The sequence below is a fragment of the Corapipo altera genome, unplaced genomic scaffold, assembly GCF_003945725.1.
Source record: "Corapipo altera isolate COAL_440 unplaced genomic scaffold, ASM394572v1 116, whole genome shotgun sequence".
Taxonomy (NCBI): domain Eukaryota; kingdom Metazoa; phylum Chordata; class Aves; order Passeriformes; family Pipridae; genus Corapipo; species Corapipo altera.
The window spans coordinates 2,405,002-2,427,346 of record NW_020884953.1 but is presented as its reverse complement, the minus strand read 5'-3'; the positions used below and the strand labels follow the sequence as shown (position 1 = coordinate 2,427,346).

The window sequence follows — 22,345 nt, the reverse complement described above, 5'->3', positions numbered from 1 at the left end:
AAACACTGTTCCACTTCTTTCTGATCTTTCCTTGCACCTGATAATCATGCAGCAAGTCACCTTGAGAGTGAAGATAAACCTTATTTATACACACTTCTACCTGTCTGGTACAGGAAAAAATTCCACACTTCCTGGGAATAATCCACTGTGTGGATTGAAGGCCATCAGGCTGTGTGTGCTCTGGTTGTACTGAGGGCCATGGGTGCCATCTGCTGACTCCTCCATGCACCACACAGCTCTTCACTGTGAGAAGAAAGAAAGGAATGTAGTTTAAGGAATGTACTTTTAAATACCCTGCCACTCGAATATGAAATACAAAATACAGATTTTAATCCTTGCTGGGTTTGTGCAGTATGAACAACAGTGCTCACTCTAAATGTATTTCAGTTTCGTTTCAGCCCTTCAAAATAGTTCCACCGAGGAATTATTATTATCTTTTGCAGTTTAAAGTAGACCTAGATCTTAATTTTTGCTGTGTATCATGGCTCAGAATCTGCACTCAGCTTCTAGCTCTACACTTTATCTTCAGCAGTTCTGAAGTCTTTCCTCATTCCATCTATGGTATCCTGTATATAGCTAGGAAATCAGACTGAAATAATATCATCATTGTGCTTGCTTGCAAATCTGCTAAAATAGGCTCTGTTGTCTTTTGTGACCAGCAGCACTACCAGGTAAGGTGGTATAAATATGTGACTACACCTGATTTAGTAACAAAGCTGAGAGAAGGGACAAACTGGAGGAGAGCAGTTTAGGGAGAACTTAGAGTATGTAATAGCATACTTATTAAATTGGTTTTAAAGGCAACTTCTGTTTTGTCTTGCTTGTCATAGTTTTCTTTAAAACCTAAAATCAATTCATTTATTTGGATCACTCAGCCGAATGTTGGTGAGTATCTACTGAGAAGGAGTTCAATCCTAATAAGCACGACAGTGTGATATCTAATGCCATAGTCTTAGGCTGCTGTAAATCAAATCATGTTCTGGCAAGGGCTCCAGCACTATAATGTGAGATAATGTTTTCAGCTGAATTGTTACAATGGTCCATAACACGCTTTTGGCTGAAGAAAAATAGTACTTTCCCTAACAACTTCCAGGTGTGCTTGGAGGGTCTGCATGGTCCCTCCATTACTATCCCACCTACTGTAGGTGGGATGTTGTTAGGATAAATAGAATCACAGAATCATTAGGGTTGGAAAAGATGTCTGAGATCATCAAGTCCAAGCACTGCCAACTCCACCACTAAACCGTGTCCCCATGTGCCACATCCACATGCCTTTTGAACACTTCCAGGGATGGTGATTCCACCACTTCCCTGGGCAGCCTATTTCAGGGCTGGGCAACTCTTTCAGTGAAGAAATTTTTCCTAGTATCTAATCTGAAGCTTCTCTGGTGCAACTTGAGGCTGTTTCCTCTCATGCTGTCACTTGTTACCTGGGAGAAGAGCCCGACCCCCACCTGAATTACAGACACCTTCCGGGGAGTTGTAGAGAGCAAATTTATCTTGAGAATGATTTAAGGCACTTGACATGCCTGGCTGTTACATGAAGCCCCAGACTGATTTTTTTTTTTCCTTTTTGGTAAAGGAGGAGAAGTACTGTTGTATTAAGATGATTGAAGTCTGAACCATGTTTATGCAGATTTATTGTCTTATTCGTCAAAGCCCTACTGAAGTATATAGGATTATTTGAAAGCAAGGTAATGGATAAGATGGATAAAGTTTCAGCCTGGCTTAGATGAATGGAATCAGCTAAAATATGTAGTAGTAAATTATTTAAATACATTTACAGTGTGTTTTGAGCAAAATGAGAAGATTGAGTACTTGTGCTGTTCCTATCCCAGCCTTGTTAAGGACATGGTTTTTGTTAAAAATAACTTGATAAAATACTCTCGTTTTAGCTTTGTATCTTCTAATTTAAGAATATATCACTTATCTTCTCCACTTGGCTGCTTAGGGGATGGGGAGAAATCTTTGGTATTCTTATCTCTAGGGGGAGGAAGGATGTCCTCCAGATATGCACAGAAATACTTAACAGAGCAAATTGGTTCCTAATGGGTACAGTCACTACCTAATGCATAAAGATAGTTAAAGAAATAATGGACTGGAGAGAATGCTTCCTGAAATATTTGAATACATCAATAGTTTTAAATGCATAAAACACAAAGAAAAAAAGTATAATTTTCAAGCCTTGCAAACAGAAGGACTGATCTCTTTGATGTGGTTATTGATTATCTTAAGCATGTTAGGACTGTGATGCTTGTTAGTACAGCACCTAATACAATGCACTACACCCTAGAGGAATAAACACAACTAAAATGATTAATATAATGCTACCAGTGCCAGGAACAGTTTTTTGGGTAGATATGACTTATGTCCCTCTGTAATACCTTAATGATCTTGCTGATATCATTTCATAGTTATACAAGTTTGACTCTTCAGTGAATCCTAAGCCAGACCATTCAATTATGAACATCCTGCTCTACGGTAGTATTTAACAACGGTTTTAATGTGAGTAGAAAAAAAAATAGCTTAATATATTTCCATGAACTGAATGAGACAATTACTTTTTTCTGTGTTACTTTTTTCTGAGTATGTAAAGGCAGATCATAAACCTTCCTTTCAGTTTGTTTTCTTTTTATTTTGCCTATTTTTTTCTGTGTTGCATGTACATATGCACACTGTGTGTGTGCATACTTCAGGAAAATAATTCTGATTACTTTAATTAATAAAATTATATTTTATTTGCAAAATTATTTGCTATAGCTGGAATTCAATCCTGTATACATCTTATTTCTGTTGGCAATACTGGAAGAGCCTATAGGCCAACTAGGTAAAAAGGTGGCTTTGCATGTTTAGAAGTCCCTGTGAAGAATTACATTGTAGTTCAAAGTTTGGGTAAATGCAGTGAGGTATTTGAATGTACTTACAGTGATATTTCAGTGCCAGTCAAGGAGGAGTCGACAAGAAAATTGTCAAACAAAAGCAAGGGACTCTTCTCTAAGCTCTTGGCAAGTATATTGTATTACTTGACTTTGAATTCTCTCTCCTTTAAGGGTTTTTCTGAGTCTACAAGCAAGCAGAGCTCCCTGTTTTTCCTCATGCAAATAATAAATAATAACTTGTAATGAGAAGGTCTGAGAGCAATAAAGTCTGTTTTGAGTCTGAGAGTGGTAACAAGTGCCCATGTGCCTGAGCAGAATGGCAAGTGTTTTATTTAGTGCATCCACATACTGGACCAACATATGCTTTGTCCTCCCCAGCAGTGTTCCCCAAATTATCATTGCTGTCCTGAGCAATTAAGTGCCTGCATTGTATCTTCACAGGATCACAGAGATGTTGGTTGGAAGGGATCTCGAGGCCATCTGGTCCAGCTTCTAGCTCAAAATTCAGGACTGTTGCCAACACTAGTTGAGGTCAGCTCTGACACTTTTTTCATCAGCTCTTGAAAACCTCCATGAAACTCCACCACCTCTCTGGGCAGATGACATCTGTATTACCCTTCAAGTGAAAAAAATGTTCTGCAACTGAATTTTTTACCCCTTATTTACTATTTTACTATCATTTACATTTACAGCAAATTTGCAAGCTGTCTTATTGTCTAAGAGTGCTTAGGAAGATACTGAGCAGTCTCTGTCCTGATACTGACCCTTGTGATATTCTGCTGCTTATTTGTTGTCAAGGAGATGTTGAGCACTTCATAATTAGCGTTTCAGCCTGTCAGTTCAGCAAGTTCTCAACCCATTTAAACAGTCTGTTCATACATCCCTTACTTCCTCAGCTCACAAATGAGATCACTGGGTCAGGATTTAGATAAGTCGGTCTTACTCAAAGCTCTTTAAAGTGCTTATGAAACAGGTGATATTTGCATTATATTTGAATGCTTGGTATTACCGTATTATTTCTTGTATCTGTGCGTTTGTTTTGGTTTTTTTAATGTCTGGGACTGACTTACAGAGAAAACTGTTTGCCTTCTGTGAGCTACTGGACAGCCAGAAAGATGTTATTTCTTCCCTGGAAGCAACTGAGCCCTAGGAAAAGCAGGCTTCCAGAATGAGAATTACCAGGAGAAAAAGTTGAAGAGGAAGAAACCTGCAGTGCAACAGAGTTTTGGGAAGAGGTGGGAGCAGAAGCACAAGCTGCAGAGATACTGGAAAGGGACTTCCCAGAGAACCAGAGAGCATGTTGAGTTTCCTGCAGTGCAGGAAGCCACTTTGTTGCTGGATGGAAAGTCACCCGCAGGGTAACCCTTCTATCTCGGAGGATGCAGCAGGCAGGGGTAAATTTGCTTCCAACTGTGTTTCGTTTCTATTTTCTCACTGTGAGGCTTCTGTATTTTAAAATGTTCAGATTCTAGTCTTCAGTCACAGATAACTGTGACCTGTGGTACGTCAGCAGGAGCAGAGCCGGCAGGCTGGAGGAGGTGATTTATTTTATTTACTTGCGAAGCAACATCTGGGATAGTGTGTCCTGGTTTGGCCTTCTGTGTGCAAAAAAAGATGAAGACAAACTGCAGAGGACACTGAAAAGGACCACATAACATGTGGAGAGGCTGGGTTTGTTTAGCATGAGAAAAAGAGTAAAACTCAGGAGGAACCTGGTTGTTGTCCTCTACTACAGGTGTAGAGGGGAGACAGCCAGACTCTCCTTGCAGGTACACCATTTCATGATTTAAATAAATCCAGTCAGAATTTCCCACATCACAACTTATGAGGAAAAACAGTTTTCACAGTGTGTAAGCACTGAATCAAGCTGCTGAAGGAGGCTGAAAAACCTCCATCCTTGAAGATATTTTGGAACTTGACTGAACAGGGCCCTGAGTAATCTGATTTAACTTGAAGGCTCTCCCTGCCTTGAGTAGGAGGTTACACTAGATGACTTCCAGAAGTCCTTTCCAAGGTAGATTATTCTACTGGCCTATGAGACATACACTTACATGGCACTTTATTGCTGTATCTTGGAAAGTAATGTGGGTTCAGGTACATGGTTATTCTTCTGCTCTTTGGCTTTTGAAGATCATTCAGCAAAGTTATTTCTTTGCGCTATTTCTCTTAGTATTGGCTTTGTAAAACATTTAATCTTTACATCTGAACACTGACATCTGCTGAGGAAAACTGATTCACTGTGTCTGGTATCAGCCTTTTTGTTGTCTAATTGACAAATGTAGAGCTTCCTTGTGTATAAACTGCCATAGATGTTTGGTTACAGGTCTCATAAAATCATGCTTTTATTTGCCCTGCTTCCTCATCCTTCTGTGCATTGTTCTTACTACAGATAAGAAGTTTTCATTCTTTGCATTCCTTCCTGCATGACTGGGAAGAAATGGAAAATAGTTGCCAGCATTCCAACACCATCCTAATCTTTCTTGTGTTGTTGATTAAATTTAATTTTTTTCCATGTAGTGGCCAAGTACTATGTGCTAAAGTTCTTACTTCCTGACAACCTGTGCTAAAGGAAGCTGTCTCTGGACTGAGATCTTGCAAGTGTTCATGGGCTGCATCTGCATTAGAGAACAGGATAGTGAAGCCAGGGTGGGTCTGTAGAGGGAAACAGTTGTATTTGTGTGTGGGTTTGGTATTTCAGACTACTTTTTAATCTAGTTTAAGTCCTTTGGACTGAGCATGCCTGGAATGCCTCTTCCACTTCAATTTTGTCCAAAGAAATCCAACTTGCACACTCAGCCTAATCACTGGTGTAGAACAAAGTGTGATAGGTGAGGGTTGTCAGGAGGTTTGCTTCAAAAGCACAATCCTGATCTGAACTAAAAGCAAATACAGTTGCACCTATAAAATACTGTTGTTTATGTGAATTTTGTTGAAGTCGAGCTTTTTCTTACCTGCCTGGGGAGACTTAAAACAGAATAGTAAAGAATTCCTGGGGCCATATTAGCATGAACTTTAGTCTTGTAAACTCTCTCAAACATTTTAAAAGAAAAATAGAATTTTGATACACAAGTGACTATCCCACTACTATGGATTATATTCTGATCTTTGTATGTCTGTGTTGTGAAGCTACTGAATAGCCATCTGCAGATATGTTGTTGTGCTAGGGTGTGCTTAGCTGACTTTCAGACATGGAGAGAGAGAGTAAAAACCAGAGGGGACATAAATGCAACTAATGGAAGAGAGAAAAAAAAAGTTAAATAATGGGTTTGGTTCATTCCTTAAATTATAGTGGAAAATGTTAAAGATGTGCAACCTGAAGATGGTCTGTGGTGAAGATGATGACCTCAGTGGATGAGGGGAGAGAAATAGATATTGTTTATCATAACTTTAAGTATTTTGACACTGTCCCCTGTAACATCCTTATGCAAAAACTAATGACATGGATGAGTAGACAGTGAAGAGGTTTGAAAAGCAGCTCAGCTGCCGAGCTGAAAGGGTTGTGAGGAGCAGCACAAAGTCCAGCAGGGGGTCAGTCATTGGTGATGCATCCCTGGGGCTGATGCTCAGGCCAATACTGTGCATCATCTTCATTAATGAGTGGGATGATGGGAGCAAGTGCTCCCTCAGCAAGTTTGAATACAACACAAAACCATGAGGCGTGGCTGATAGACCACATGGGGTGTCCATTCAGAGAGACCTCAACAGGCTGGAGAAATGGGCCAACAAATTCAGCAAAGGGAAATGCTGAGGCCTGCCCCTGGAGAACAATATGCAGTGCACCAGGCTGTGCTGGAGATAGACTGGCTGGAAAGAAACAGCTCTGAAGTCCAGGTGGACACCAAGTTGAACATGAGCCAACAGTGCATCCTGGTGGCCAAAAGGCCAAGGACATTCTGGGCAGTATTGAGTAGGGTGGTGGCAGCAGGGTGAGGCTGAAGAGTTCAGCCTGGAGAAGAGAAGGCTCAGGGGGATTTTATCAGTATGTATAAGCATCTGATGGGGAGGAGTGAGGAAGCTGAAGCCAGGCTTTTCTCAGTGTCGTTCAGTGAAAAGAAATACGGTGGGCACATACTGAAAAAAAAAGGAAATTACTTTTAAATATTAAAACATTTTTATAATAATAAATTTTTTTTTTTAATGTAGGGTGGTGTAGTGTTAGCATAGTTTGCCTGGAGAGACTGTGGACTCTCAGTCTTTGAAAATGCTCCAAACCTGACAGGGTATGACCCTGAGTAACCTGCTCTCATTTGACACTATGCAGAGCAGGGGGTTGGACTAAATGACTTGCCCTCCAGTTGCAACTATTCTCTGATTCTTACTCATCTTCCTCCCCTCATAAAAAAAATCACAACTTCAGACTGATCATATAAAGCATTCCTAAAAAAGCTCCGTATGAAGTAGAATTTTCTTGTTAGATTAAGGAGTGTTGATGTGCTGGTAATCAGACTTCTGGTTCCTGTTTGTCCACACTTGAATTTATCATTGCAGACCATTTGACTTAAAGGGATCAATCATTTGTACTGATTTAGCAGTCATTAGAATAATTTTATTACACATATTTGGGCACCTCTTTCACTTCCACTTTTTCAAGTTTTTACCCAAATTAAAATCAGGCTCTGTGGAAGTAAAATAGCTTCCACTATGTTACTACTTTGGGTTATTAACAAGCTCCTGTTAGATCTGGATTTGAGACTGTATTCCCAGTTTGCTGATCAGACATAACTCACTGTTATCTGTGCTTTAGTATCTCTTTTGGTAGGACCCCGTTTAAGTTGCCTTGGATCATTCCTTTTTTTTCACCTGACTTGAGTCATCAGCACAAAAACTGGAGTTGATTCAGCTTCCCAATCCCCATCTGGCTCTATAAAACCAGCTGGCCTGGTTTAATGGACACTTACATGTGCTTTGCTGACAATGTAAAAAGTTGAATGACTGAAACCAAACTCCTTTTCTTTTTCTGAGGTCTTTTTTGTTCTGTTTTGCTGAATATGTCGCAATATCTTTGCCCTCATTCCAGGTGGCAGACCCAGACAATCAATCTAAGTTTATCTGTGCTCAGCAAGTTTCAACTTTAAAAACTGCTCTTTCCCTGACTCTATGGCAGCAGAAATGTGTTGGCCAGAACAGCCTCTGAGCTGAGCTGACCATGCACTTGAGTATCACGACTCCCACACTTTCTCCCTGACTGTTTCATTATTCAGCACTGCTGCTGAGCATCTTCCTCATGAATTGTTGTGCCCGTGATTCTGATGAATTGGAAGATGCAAAATGGTGTGAAATAGGAGTGTGCTCAGGCTTCTTTTTTCCTCTCTCCAACGCGATCACTCTTACGTGTTCATGCTGCTTTTTTACAGTTCCATTTCAAATTTATCGCCTACTTTGCTCTGCATTTATTCCCTCCCACATGTAAAAATCTTTCAAATTACTCCTGTCTTTTTCTTTCCAACAGCAATGCCAGTCATCCTGTCCTGTTAGCATTCCCACAGACATCTTGGAGCTCATTCTTTGATGACAAGAGTGTATTCATTTCCTATGCCACCGTCATCTTTTATCTATCTCTCCTTCAATTGTGCTGAGCGTTGAGCTGAGGCGTTGGGAAGTGACATAATCATTTCTCTTTCTTTACCTGGAAGTGTTGCTGCTAAACCCTAGGATTGTAGTGGCTTTTTCCAGATGCTGGTTTGCAAAACAACCCTGGTCTTGGCCAACTTGTGGTCCCAATCTTGATCTTCCTGTGCTTCAAAGACTTTAAGCTATTGGAGGTTTCGTGAGTGCTGATCTGTTCAATGGGTTATCGTGGGTTGTGTGTGGGTTGTCATTAGTATGCCAGATAAAATTACTCCTAATAATGAATTTCAATAGAAGCATATTAATATCCTTCCCCCGGTGTGGTACTTCCACTGCTGGCAGTGCAGGGATGTTCTCTTCTGCACTGAGCAGTTCCCACACCAATCCTGCCTTCTCTGCATTAAGCTATTTGCTCTGTGAAATGATCCCCCCATTCATTTATCTGAAATAAACCATGTTAGACAAAATCTATTAAAGATTCTTTTCCAAAAGAGACCAACTTTAAATTTTGCTGCCTTTTTTTTAGCATTCAAGTGTAAGGGTTGCAATGATCTCTTTCAAAACCCTTTCCATGAATTTGTGCAGGCTTGTGCTTGCCTACTGCTCTTCTACCTATATTGAAGAAAGCTGTGTTTATTCTTGTCCAGTCATGAGGTTTTATGACTTGGTGACACAAGCCCAGAATGATGAAATTTGAGGTTGTCCAACCCCCCCTGCCTTTGATTTGAGGTGAAAGTTTCAGATATTTTTTTATTAGAAATTATAAACAATACACTAAAACAAGAAAGCACTCAAATAATGAGATCTCAAAAGGAATGTAAGAGACAAGATAAAATGGTTTGAAAATTATTCTGCAAAACAAGGATGTAGAGGGTAAACAAGAGTCCCTTTTTCTAATGTATCCATTTTCAGTAGCTTCCCAGGTTGCAGCAGATTCTGTACACTGATAAATGGAGATCTGAGATAGTGGAAAGAAAGGAGCTTGGGTTTGGTTCTCTGTTATCTGCTGTTTTGAAGACTGAAATCTCTGTATGAGATCTGTTTGTTCTTTCTCTGAATTTAAAAGTCCACAGACTTCAGGTAATCTTTATTTATGTAAGTTCTTCTGCAGTGTTCTGTTATTTAACAAATTCGTGTTGAAAATACCAGCACCTCTAAATTCCCGTTCAACAAAGGAAGCAATATTTCCATTCCAGACAAAGCAAATTCTGTACAACTGAATTCTCCATCAGTATAACATACAAAAAAAAGTTGTGGTCAGAGAGTTATTACATATTAAAAAAATTATTCTGTTGGTTACAGCATGCACCTATCCTGTGGATTTTAAAATCACTGAGGATATTAATTTACAAACAAAGGAAAAGATATCTCTGGATTCTCTTTCTGCCTTTTTAAATTTTGCTTTAAAAGTATCATTTCTTTGCTCAGCTTTTGCTCTAGAGTAGTGCTAGAATAGTTCTGAACCTGTATTTTAGTTCTTTTCTGTATTTTAGGGGCAGAGGAACTTCTTTTGATTTTGTGCATTAAGCTTGCATAAAGACTTTACTTCCAGAAATTGGTATGGTAATAAATAAACCACTAAAAATAATTTTCTGTTTATTTTCATAAACCGAAGAGTTTATTTAGCAAATTGAAATGCATCAGTTGTTATAACTGGGGAATGGTTCAAGGGCATTAGAGAAAAAGTCAAAAGAGATGGACCATTAAAATTTAAACACTTTTTTCAGATCTTAAATTGGCATTTAAAAAAACCTCTCAATGCCTTGAAGATTCTCTGTGAAATGATTCTGTATTGGTAACTACTCTGTCTTCAGGAAAAGCTTTTGTTTTCTGTGTGCTTTCAAAATACCATGAAATGTTTCCCCCATCCCTGGAAATATTCAAGACCAGATTGGATGAGACTTTGAGCAACCTGATCTATTGGAAGATGTCCCTACTCATTGCAGGGCTGTTGGACTAGATGACCTTTAAAGGTCCCTTCTGTGATTCTGTATTCTGCTTTTGAACATCTATTTTGTAGTTACTGCTCCACAAATAAATAGATGTTAATATAGAAACCTGTCTGCCATCCGCCTGTTCTTTTGTATCTTTACAGGAGCAAGGCAGCAAGTTGGGACTGTCTTTATGGATGCTAGAATATGTGCCTTTATGAATGAATGTCTTTTAGTTGGTTTATGCTGCTGCCAAAGTAGACTCAGGTTAAGCTCAGTTTAAGCCCAGTTTAAGCCCTCATGAGTGTACCATGCCCCATGGTGCTTCCTTGGCTCCTAGCCTTGGCAGACTGATGGAGGTGTCTTTCTGTGCTCTCTTAATCTTTTAGATGCAATTTTTTTGTATCATGTCCATCACTGCAGTGAATGTGATGCCTTGAAGACTTCAGTGCCTTCTCTTAGGACAGTCTAACTTGGGGCAGACTGCCCTGAAACAATCTGCAACTTGACACAGGAATTGTTTCATTGGAGAATTGATTCTTTTTAAAATCTGCTCACTGTATGTGGGCTGGTACATGTCCTTTCAGAAATTTGTCTGTGTTCATTGGTGTATGTAAAACACTTTGTAAATAGCAATTAGACATTGCAATAATGATGCTGCAAGCACATAGACAGAACAGGAAATATATAACTCTTTCAGTTGCTCTGTCCAAAAGATAAGAAATTATTTTTCGTTCAAATTCTAATTTAGTTATCTTCAAGGAATGTCTCTTGGCTCATGATTGTGCTCAGTTACTTCCTTGTGTCCTAGAAACACACACACACACTTAGATTCATTCCCACTCTAAATTACAGTATTAGCTGCAGACTGTATCCTGTCCATGAGAAGTGGTTGCTATCATTTGATATCATCCAATGTTAGAACAGTCTTTATCAGTCTTTTAAGTGCTAATTTAAGGAATTGTGAAATTCCCTGTTACACACATTTTGGAGCATGAATTTCTTCTTGTTCAAGTTGATGGAACCAGTGCCATGTAATAAAACAAAGGAGTTCCAAGTGATCCTTTGAGAGCAGGTGGTACACCCAAGGTGCCTCTTGCATTGTGTTGTAATATTTGAGCCTAAATTTATCTCTGTGGCCTGAGGAAATTAATTGGTGATATCTTGAGTGAACCGAAGTAGGATTTTGCTTGTCCATCTTTTGTTGAAGGATGATAATGAAATTTTGACTGTAAAAACTCATGACTAAAATGTATAGATACTAGTTTAGAAATTCATATTAAATTACAAATTAATACTTGTATCTCTCTATCTTTTCAATAGTGAGGAAAACCACCCTTCTACAGTAAACCCTATTTATTTTATGTTGCAAAGGAAAAGATTTCTTTACAGAGGAAAGTGTTGAAACAAATAATGACCTGCAAAGTAATACAATCTCAAGTTCATATTTTATGATAAACATTGGTATGGAGCACCTTACATCAAAGGGTACAGGGTGGAGAGGAGTGTGAGGTTTTTAGTAAGACATTTTTTTCCCCTTAACTGGGATACTGTGCTTTCTATGAAAAGTGAGGCTGTTGGATTCACTCTTAATGGTTTAAAATTTTTGAGTGCTTCAGTGCTGGCATTCTCCATTTGTAGCTTATTTGCATTGTTCTAATTTAAGTGATTAAAGAAACAATTAAGTGGTCTATAGCTGTGTGATAAACTTTAATTAAAGCTATATTCATAACCATTCTATGAATTGGCTCATATAACTAGGATAGAATATTACCTTGAAATCATGGTAACAGATGACAAAAATAATTAGAAAATTAAAGTTAAGTCATCAATAAATATTCTCAGATAATTTTATGAGCTTACTTGTGAAGAAATATAAACATAACTAAATATGCATTACTTGATGATGAGGTAAAGTAAGCTGTAATAAGGCTGGGAGCAAAATTCAGAATGGCATGAACTGGGGCACAAGTGGTCAAGATCAGAAATGTAGAATTCAGTAGTAGGTAGAATCATATTGCCCTATCAGATTATTTTAACTGCAGTTTTTGTTAAAGACGCTTTTCATTTGGATGTTTAAATCTAGCATGGAGAAAATTGCAGAAGGTCTGAACTATGGGAACAACTCCACATGAGTTTAACAGGCCTCTGTATGTCTGGACAAGCAGAAATCAAAGGCAGTTGTTGTGAGATTTAAGTTATGACTTTGTGGAATTTTTGTTAGCATTTACCGAGGTCTAGTGATTCTGACTTGGCCAGAATATCAAGTGCAGACAAGACTTCCCATGGATCTGACTGACTTACTTCAGAAATACTACTTTTTTTTTTTTTTTTTCCTCTGAAGACTATCAAAATTAGAATGAATTGCAATTTTTGTACGGAAATGTTATTCTACTGGAAAAGGCCTTGGTTTGGGGAATAGCACGAATTCATTGTTCATTGTTCACAGCTCCATGTTTCAGAAGAAAGTTGATTGTTTAAATATAGATCAGTTGCTTTGAAATAACATCAATTTTCTGTCACTCACTTGTATTTTAATGTATCTGCTATTTAATTACTGTCAATTTAATATTGACAATGCATTAACTAGAGAGTGAACCAACATATGGAATGACTAAATGGTTTAGAACTGTATTAAATACTCACCTTCTGAGACCACACTACGGATACTTAAGACATGAGATGCCTGTATGGGAACTAGCTCTGCTTTAAGTTTTTTCTTCTTTTATTTTTGTTAATGTCTCTTCAGAGCTGTATCACTTCATAAAAAATATGGAAATATTAAGTAAACTGAGAATGCAAAATATAGGAATGGACTTAGTTCTAGTCCTTTCCTGGTACGGATTGATGGAAGACTATTTCTTAAGTTCTAGCTGGGAAAATAAATCTAGGTTTTAGGGAGAGCAAAAGGAGAAACTGAATCTGATCTCTTGTATCTTCACATGGTACAAGCTCTTAAATGGCCCATCATGGTCTTTTCTTCTGTTTGTGAAATCATGAAATCAGTTTCTAGGGAGGAAATAGGATAAATCCACTTTATAAATACATTACAAGTTCACTAGTATCTTATAATTAATCAAATTTCTTTTGTTTTTTTCTGATCATGCTCTAGGAGAAACAAAAAACTTCCTTAGCAGATTTTTCATTTTACTTTAGAGCCCCTGGAGAAGCTTTATATCTGAGTTCTGGTCACATATTATCTAATTTCCAGCTGTCTTTTGAACATAAATAAAAAAATGGAAGCCGGAGTCATCTGTCTGTAATGAAGACAAGAATTAATATTTGTATATGGCAAATTTTAAGTATCAACACTTAGGTTTTTTTGTCTGCAGTTGGATCAGGGAATTAACAGAAGAGACTGTCTGGTTTAAACTGTTGCAGCAAAATAAATACCCACCCTATAACATCAGGATAAAACAGCAATTATGTAAGAAATCTATTATTCATTGCTTCATTATTTGCTGTCTGACAGCATGCTGTTTGACAGTGGACTTTTTTCTTTTTTTTTTTTTTTCCCCTTTGAACTGGACTGCTTTTGCTGGCTTGGCAGTAAACACTGTTTTCTCTCAGCACAGCCATTAAATCTCTCACCTGCGTGTCCTGTGCAGAGCTGCAGTTGAGAGATAAGGTTGGTCTCTCTCAGCAGTGAGCATTGGTATTCCAGGCTCTCCTTTCAAGGGCATTTTGCTCTGATGAGGTGTCTGAAATGACAAGGAAAACATACAGGCATGTTAAATACCTTTGCTAGTCTGAGACAAGTAAGGGTAAATGGAAATGATTTAAAAATACATTTTGAAACTGTTAACAGAGTTCGTGGGTAACTGCAAATCACAGTTTTAGACAGGAGTATTACAGACCTATTCCAGCTGGCATCATCCATTAAATTACAACTAGTAATGGAGGGTACTTGTCCTACCCAGCTTATACTTAAAATCCAAATAAAACACAAAGGCTCTGAGCCCTTCCGAATGTGTGTTCCTGCATGCTCTTCATCTAAGGTCACAAAGGTAGTTAGTGAAGGATTGAATCCATTACTTCAGTGTCTTGTTGCTGTGCCAGCCTCTGAGCACCTCCATCTTCCCACTGGGAACTGAGAAGGTGCCTGAGATTCTGGAGTTTCCTGCAGAGCTCAGAGCACTGGCCTGGCATCCTGTGTGTGTGTATCACTTACAGAATCCATGTATGACCTGGGTTTAATTCTGTTTTCAAGTTCTGCAAGAGGAAACATATGTAAGCGCTTCACCTCTTTTTAAGTCTTTGGTCATTATCACTTTTACAAAATCAAAGACAGCATAAAAATCTATCAATTAGAAATTTGCCTGGGAAAATCTGTTTTACACGTGCTTATTAACATTGTTATGTGTTTACTAGCAGGTATCACCAATCTTGTCTAGCTGTTGAAGAAATTGAGACACAATGGTAACTTAATATGTAGGATTCAGTTCAGGATCAATTAAATGAAATTAAATTTAAATGCTAGTTCATACATATATCCATATGCACTACATGCTTCTGTTGTAGTTGCTGGAAATCTTGCTGGCATTTGGAGGTTAGAGAGCAATTCAGGCCTTCCTAAACTGCACAGCAAGTGCCTGGTCAGCAAAATGCCTCTTTGAGAGTCCATAGAATGTACTGAACAAGGAGTGTATTGAACAGTTGCCCAAATACTAAATGCTAATTTAAAAATCTTGAAGAACCTCCTGGAGCCCTCTGGTGGTTCAGAAGGGAAGGGTCTTCCAGAAGTCCTTGATCACGTTTGTCAAGCCCGTGCATGTGGCTTTGTTACCCAACAGCATCTCCCATTGCACTAGCTATCCATGCTGGAGCAATGGAATTAATTCCCAGTTCTGTTGCTTATACTGGCAGTGTATATACCAGGATGTTTAGTTCTCTTAATTTAAAACTGAAACCTGTGCAATTTATCAATGATACTGTGCAGATAGGCTGCAAATAAATTTAGCTTACGCTGCAGGGTTATGATCCTCCTCTCTTATCAGGGATTCGTTGTGTGTTGTGTATTCTGTAGGTGGCCATCAGTTCACCAAATGAATGAAGGGCATCCTGACTTCTGAACTGCAGCAGTTCATTTTACAAGAGAGAGGGCTTTGTAGTCTGGAACCATAACAGTTCTTTTTTTGTGTGTGGATCTGGCACAGATTTGTAACCATTCTGAGTAGACAGAAGACACACCTATGGATTTCCACCCCCCCACACCTCCCCACATATACTTGGAAGCAAAGGACTATGAATGATACGGTTAAAATAACTGAGCATTTCTGACTCACAGCTGAAACTTGTGTGTAGCTAAATGAGACAGCAAAGTGATGTGGGCTAAATGACACAGTTGTTTATGCAGTCACTGAAGTATTCTCACTGCATATGTGGGTCCTTGAGTTGCTTGATATTCTCTTTATTGAAGAAAGAGAAATCCTTCATAATGTTAATGATTTGTTTTGTTTCCTTAGGCGCTCAGATTCTGAGATCTGTAAGTGTGACTAACAGAAATTGTTGCACACAGAAAAGCAAAATATCACTTACAATACAGAAAAGTTACTTTTCCAAAAATCAAGGCCAGACAACGCATTTTCCAAGCTCTAATGTCTCTGCATGCATGAGGAATTTATTGATTCTAGCATTATTCTAAATTTAATTAAACTTCTTTTCTAGTCTGGACAAAATTCTGTGTCTTTAAAAGTTTTCAAACCATAGGACTGATTATTTGTTATGAGAAGGGGTTAATTAAAGCCCTTTTTTTTTCCACAATTGATGCCAATTTGGGATTTGTAGAAACTTTAGTTTAGGGATCAAACTCATCTTGGAAAAATCAGTGGTTTTGTAGCTGTTGGCTAGTTCATCGTTCCTTATTTACTGCAAATGCCAGTTAAATTTACTGTCTAAAAGATATATTCCCAAACAGTTTGATGGCCATTCTGTTTGGGAATTGAGAGTGGGAATATTATTTCCAGGTAGCAGTTAACTCATCTAGCATGGAGATGCTGGCTTATAGCATCAGGTAATGTATTTTAAATGCCAACTTTTCGACTTTTAATATGTGCAGAGTGTAAGTTGCACCACAGATAGAGATGAGCAAAACTCCTGTTGTCAGATCCCAGTTCTTGGCCCAGATTCCTCTGTTCTGCTGTGTTGCTGGTGTGTTCCTCTGGCTGGATTTATCTGGTACTTCCATCCTTTTGGGGGTAATCTACTGTAGCAAGAGCCAGTGCTCACTGTCATAAGAAAAAAAAATGCTTGTTCATTTTCCTTCTATGGCTGAGCTGAACCCTACCCAGTCTTCAGCATTCCATTTTCTTTTAAGTCTTTGTGAAACACCTCTTTGAAGGAGCTAACTGTGCTCCTGAAGAATGTGTCTGGTTGGCCTTTCTTATCTTCTGCTGCAGACAGAGAAACTGGAAGAACTGTCATTTTTTTCTGGGCTTTTTCCCCTGGGCTTTTTTTCAGGCCTGTCTCTTATGTCACTAAATTTTTATATGGTTTCAAAAGTGTTTATAATTCCATTAAAATTATTTTTAATTGTAAATTATATTTGTAAATTTTGTATATTATTTGTAAATTTGTACATTGTATTTGTAAAAATAAGTCCCTAGCAACAGGTAGGAGCATGGTTTAAATACTGTTGACTTGTGCAGCAGGCTGAATGAGATCAGTAAAGATGCACATCATTAAAAACATTTGAATCAGCCATAATGTGAATCTATTTGCAGTGTTCCATTCAGGCCTGGCAGGGTCATTGATGTGGGATTACTTTTTATTTTTCTGGATTTGTACATTCGCTTAATGTGGTTTGCACCTGCAAGAAGAGCTGCTACAGAAATAACCCTTCTAGTACTTGTAATAATGAGCACAAGCTTCATCCAGTGAGCAAAAAAAATCATGCTTGCTTCTTAATTTAGCTGCTGGTTTTGGCTGCAATGTGGCTGATGTTACTGTGAGGTCCAGAGCCAGTGAAGTTTCCCTAAGGCTAAATCAGTAGTAGTTTGTTTGCAAAATGAAGGTTGGGATTTTGCAAAAGTTGTTTTGATGACTTGACAGTTGAGCTTGAAAAGTCTTAAGTCTGTGGTTCTGCTTATATGTATTGAGCTGAGGCACAGCCATAAGTACAGCAGAAAAACAACTCCAGGTTGAAGACTAGAACTGTGTTATCTCAGGCTCTGTACAAATCCAGAACACAAGATTGTCCTTGTCTGGAACAACATGGCTTATTTTCCTTTTGACTGGGGAAGCTTTCTGTCTTTTTAAAGACTGATCCAAGTATAAGGTATGATCATCAAGTGTTAATCATCAGTCTAGTCATGCTGTGGGATTACTTTGGGGCCTGTGAAGGAACAATACCACCTGGAATATTACTCTTGAGTTCTAGAACCTGTCTGATGCCTATACCTGTAACTGTGAAAACTTGGTATTTCTGTGCTTAGCCTAGTTATACAAGTGGGTCTCAATTGCTCCTAAATTCACCACCCCCCCCCCAAAATAATCACACATAGTGAGCAGTGCCCATTTAATTCTCTGCACAATTGTTACTATGCACAAAACCTGAAATTAATTGTGAAGCTTCTGAGTGACTGTTCAAAACTCTCTACTTTCCATTCTCAGAATTAGTGATTGTGGTCTTAAACCCACTGTAAAATTGCTAGGGGATGGCAGTGGCATTGTGTACTTTTGGATGCACTCACATTTGCATTCTGGTTCAAGTTGTTTTCTTTGGAAAGGTGTTCCACCTCTGGTGCTTTGGCTCACGTCACAGAGCACTCTGATGTTGTTCCTTCAGATGAACCTACACCAAAGGCTGCCTCCAGGGCTGCTTCTACTGTGCTGCTGCTGGCTTCCAGTCTACAGGGCTTACTAGAGGCAGCCTGGAAGAATCCCTCTTGAAATAGGTAGAGTGTTGATGTCAGGTCCTCAGCACCAATTGTTTTACTTGGGAAAAAAATCTTCTTGTGCTGGTCAGTATTTATTAGTTATATATATTGCCTAGCCTTTAGCTTTCAGCTGAAGCTTTTTGGTGTATACATGATCTACAAATCCTCTGGCTTAGCACTTGCCAACAAGGCTTTCCTTGGACTCATGTTAGTGCAAAAGCTGTGATTAGTAGCAGTTTGTGATCTGGAGAACCTACTCAATGAGTATCAGTAATATGCTGAAGTGTATGTGTGTCTGTATCAATTTCTGTTTATTAAATTTGATACTTTAAAATATGCATGAAATATGACTTCATTTTTTCTTGGGAGTTTAGTGAACTGAATTTGGCCAGACCCATCTAGAGCCAGAGTTATGAATTTTTTTTTAAAAAGAAATTGAGATGCTTTTTTTAAAATTTGTTTGAAAAACAAGTCTCCTGAACTGTAGAAATAAGTCAATATTAATTAATTTTTAAATGTCCAATATTTTTTTTATTAACATTAGATGAGGCTATAAGCAGTTGTAGAATGCCCTGAAAAAAATTTCACATAGGACTATGTCTTGATTTCAAATGAGAAGTGAGCAGTAACAAATAGAATATGACATATATTGAAAGATGTAAGTTGAAGTACTCGAAAGCTTTGTAGAGTTCTTCTGTTAGGTAATCTTTGTTTTTGAGAAGCAAAAACAACTAGGTTATCTTGTAAAGAGCTCACTAAAATACCCTAGTGAGCTAGAGTGGTTTTTAAGGGGAAGAATTAGGTTATGCTTTGGAATAGGCAAGAAGCAGCAAAAAAATGACAGTAATTGTGATCTCAGTAAGGTTTCCTTACTCATATGGAGTGGAAAAATTGTGATGATTCTCTTTTGAAAGGAGATGAATAGTAGAAGTACAGGAATAATCATGAAGTGGAACAGGTCAGTTTGCACATCAGGTACCATTTTTTGTAAGAAAATTAAGGCTATTGAAATTTATAGGTGACCGTTTTAAAAGTGAAAAAAAGGGAAGAAATTGTTATGGAACTATCCAGTGTAGCTCTATATTGTCAGATCTTTTTTCCATCAGTGTGGAACCACTCTCAGGCTGGATATCGCTTTCACTGTCGATGCCTTTACAGACCTTAGTGACCAGCATTGCCTAATTCCTGATCTTTTCCTTTTTAAAATGTTTGTTACGTTTTTGTCCTGTTGGTCCATTACTGCTAAAACTTTCAGTAGGCTCAGATGCATATGACTCATCTTTGCTTTCAGTGTTTCCTCCCAGCTCTTTGATAACTACTTACTACATTCTCAGTTTTCTGGTGCTGTGATTTTTCCATTGCTGTCTGCATAGACCTTCACTCAGGCATCTTTATGGCTTTTTCCTCTGTTATCACATATATATTGTATTTGAATATATGAATAAAAGTTCCTCTAAACATGCATAAAAATATTAACTTCAGATTCTTTCTAAAAGGTGGTTTCCTATGGTTTATGAGAAATCTTGACAGTGATTAAGTAACCAGTGTACAAAGCAATTGATAATAATACACAATATGGATTTGTTTACTGGCTTGTGCTGCCATTTCTGTTGGTTGGTGTAGTCTGGCTCTGTAAAATCTTTAGCGCTGGGATATGTTTCTGACCTGGGTTTAGATCTTAGTTTGTGATTACTGCTGAGGAGATGACTATAAATGTAAGTTAAAAAGTGGGAAAATGATTTAATAGAACTTAGAAAACAATGTTCTGATAAGACATCTTGGCGTTTCTGTATCAGCATCTAACCTCACCACCTGCTGGCAGGGATAAAGAGTGTGTAACTGGTCAGAGGGTGGCCTGTCATCAGCTAATCTGGAATTCCCAGCACTTAACAAATTTACAGTGCTGGCAGAAGAGTAAGGCAAGAAGCTGGGTTGGCTGGAGGCTTATCTGGAGCCACGTCTGCTTTTAGATCTCTGAATGCACAGTTTTGGTGCAAAAAACTTCATGTATTTTCCCTGTGTGTCCTCATTTTGAATTTCATCAAGGGTATGTCAGTTTGCAACCTGAACTGACTGTGGCTCAACGTATGTGACTGAGGGAGTTTTAGACAACCTGGTTTAATTGTCAGTAGCAAACTCTGTGCAGCATCACAGAACGGGGTACAAGCTGCAACACCAGAATCAAAGAGTGGTTTGGTTGCAAGGAACCTTAAAGACCATCTTGTTCCAAACCCCTGCCATGGGCAGGACTAGAATAGGTTGCTCCAAGCCTCACCCAGCCTGGCCTTGAACACTTCCAGGGATGGAAGTGTTGCCAGCTTTTCTTGGCAACCTGTGCCAGTGTCTCACCACCCTCACTGTAAAGAATTTCTCCCTAACATCAAATATAGATGTTATAAGTATATCTGTCAATGAAGTGGAGTTAAACAGAGCAGTCTCTTACACTGAGCTATCAGCTGTTCCTAGGTTCATATCAATAGTTACGTTTAAATTCTACCTGTTAATCTGATTTATCCATAAATGTCAATTCTAGGCCTACAAAAATTATGAGTAATTATGGATCACAAGAATGAAATGGTAGAGGAGAAGTAATGGTGCCAGTCTGGGATAAAGATCACTTTAGAAGTCCCTAATTTGTAGATATTTTATTTCTATAATTAAAAAAATAAACTTGCAAAGAATAAACACCTGAGTCAGCAGGTGTCAATTTACTCATATCTGTTCTTTCAGTTGAACACTGTTATATTTGTGAAGGGTTAACCCCAAGGATGGATGGTATAGAGGCTGCCTAGTGCGGAGCCCTAATTTCAAGGAAATTTTCATGTTCTGTTCTTTTGAAGGGGTATTGATTTCCAAATCACACACCAACATGCCTCTGATCTTCCTGGGGATGAGTCACAGTGCAACGTGTATGTCGAAGCGCTGAGATCAAATTTGCAGTGTGTTGATCACTCCTGATGATAGGACTAGATGTTCTCTAATCCCGTGTGTGGGGTTATGGAACGTGCATTATTAAAAAAGAATACTTAAAGCTATTAAAACCAGAATGCTGAGGGTTTTGTTGATTTGGTTGGGTTTTTTTCATTAGTGCCCTGCTGTAGATTTTAAAGTACAATAAAGTAGCGAATCCTACCTTGAGCTTGGTGGCTTTAAATGCTGGGTTAATTTACACTCAGAGCGGAGCTTTCAGTGTCAGGCGATCTTTTTTTTTGCCAACATAAGCACTCAGCTGAAACAACAGCTATGACTCAGTTGACAGTGAACGCTGCATGAATTGATTTAGTCCGAGTTCAGATTTAGCACATAATCATGTTCAATTTGATCCACCGTGCTGCCTAGAGATAAAAGGGTTGAAAAAATAGATTTAGCTTATGTCAGTCTTTGTGGTGATGTCATTGCCATGAGAGATGGAATAGCGCTGTTACTATGCTGTGCCTGCTCAGTTGGTGGGTGTACGGGGGAAAGGCAAGGAGCAACTCAGTTTAGTGCAAAGAGCTCGTGCCGGAAGCTTGCAGTCATTGAGGCAGAATTTTGGACTGTTCAATTGCAGTACTGAACTGAAGATTTTTTTGTTATTTATTTATTTTTTTCCTTCCAACCGTTTGTTACTCTGAGCTTGCCTAACTCTGTGTTCAAGGGCGGGGGATGCCAGCCCGTAGCATGGACTGTGATGTTTCCACTCTGGTTGCCTGTGGGGTTGATGTGGAGATTTTTGCCAACCAAGAGGTTAAGGTATGAGCCTTCAGTTCTTTTGTTACAGATGCTTCTTAGAAAAGCCTTTGGGAGCAATAGGCACTTGTATGTAGCCATTCAGAATAAGGAGGCAGATGAGATTCTGCTGCAGTAGTAAAAGACTCGCAGTTAAAAAAAAATTCTGTTAATTAGGAGAGAGAAATATGGGAGAGGAATTGTGCCTGCTTTTTACTGTGTTTTGATAAGCTGAAAGAATAGGCTGGTATTTACTCTTTAATGATATAAGAAATGGGTTATATAACTGACATCTGTGCATATGCATGTTTCATATTCATAAAAAATCTTTCATTGTTAATTTTGTCAAGTTATTTTTAGTCCAGTGCCACTTTTTAGATCA

General features: G+C 38.5%; 1 protein-coding gene across 3 annotated transcripts in view; it reads left to right on the top strand.

Annotated features, from left to right (window-relative positions):
* RCAN2 (regulator of calcineurin 2) overlaps positions 1–22,345 on the top strand; it is an 80,086-nt gene that overhangs the window by 21,323 nt on the left and 36,418 nt on the right. Inside the window, exon 1 of one of the 3 annotated variants that reach the window (XM_027663472.1) lies at positions 21,535–21,987. The exons of the other annotated variants lie outside the window; for them this stretch is intronic. Coding sequence (XP_027519273.1) covers positions 21,901–21,987 — 87 coding nt within the window. The 5' untranslated portion in view covers positions 21,535–21,900. Of the gene's footprint in view, positions 1–21,534; positions 21,988–22,345 lie in introns of those variants that run through there. 3 annotated transcript variants of the gene reach the window in all.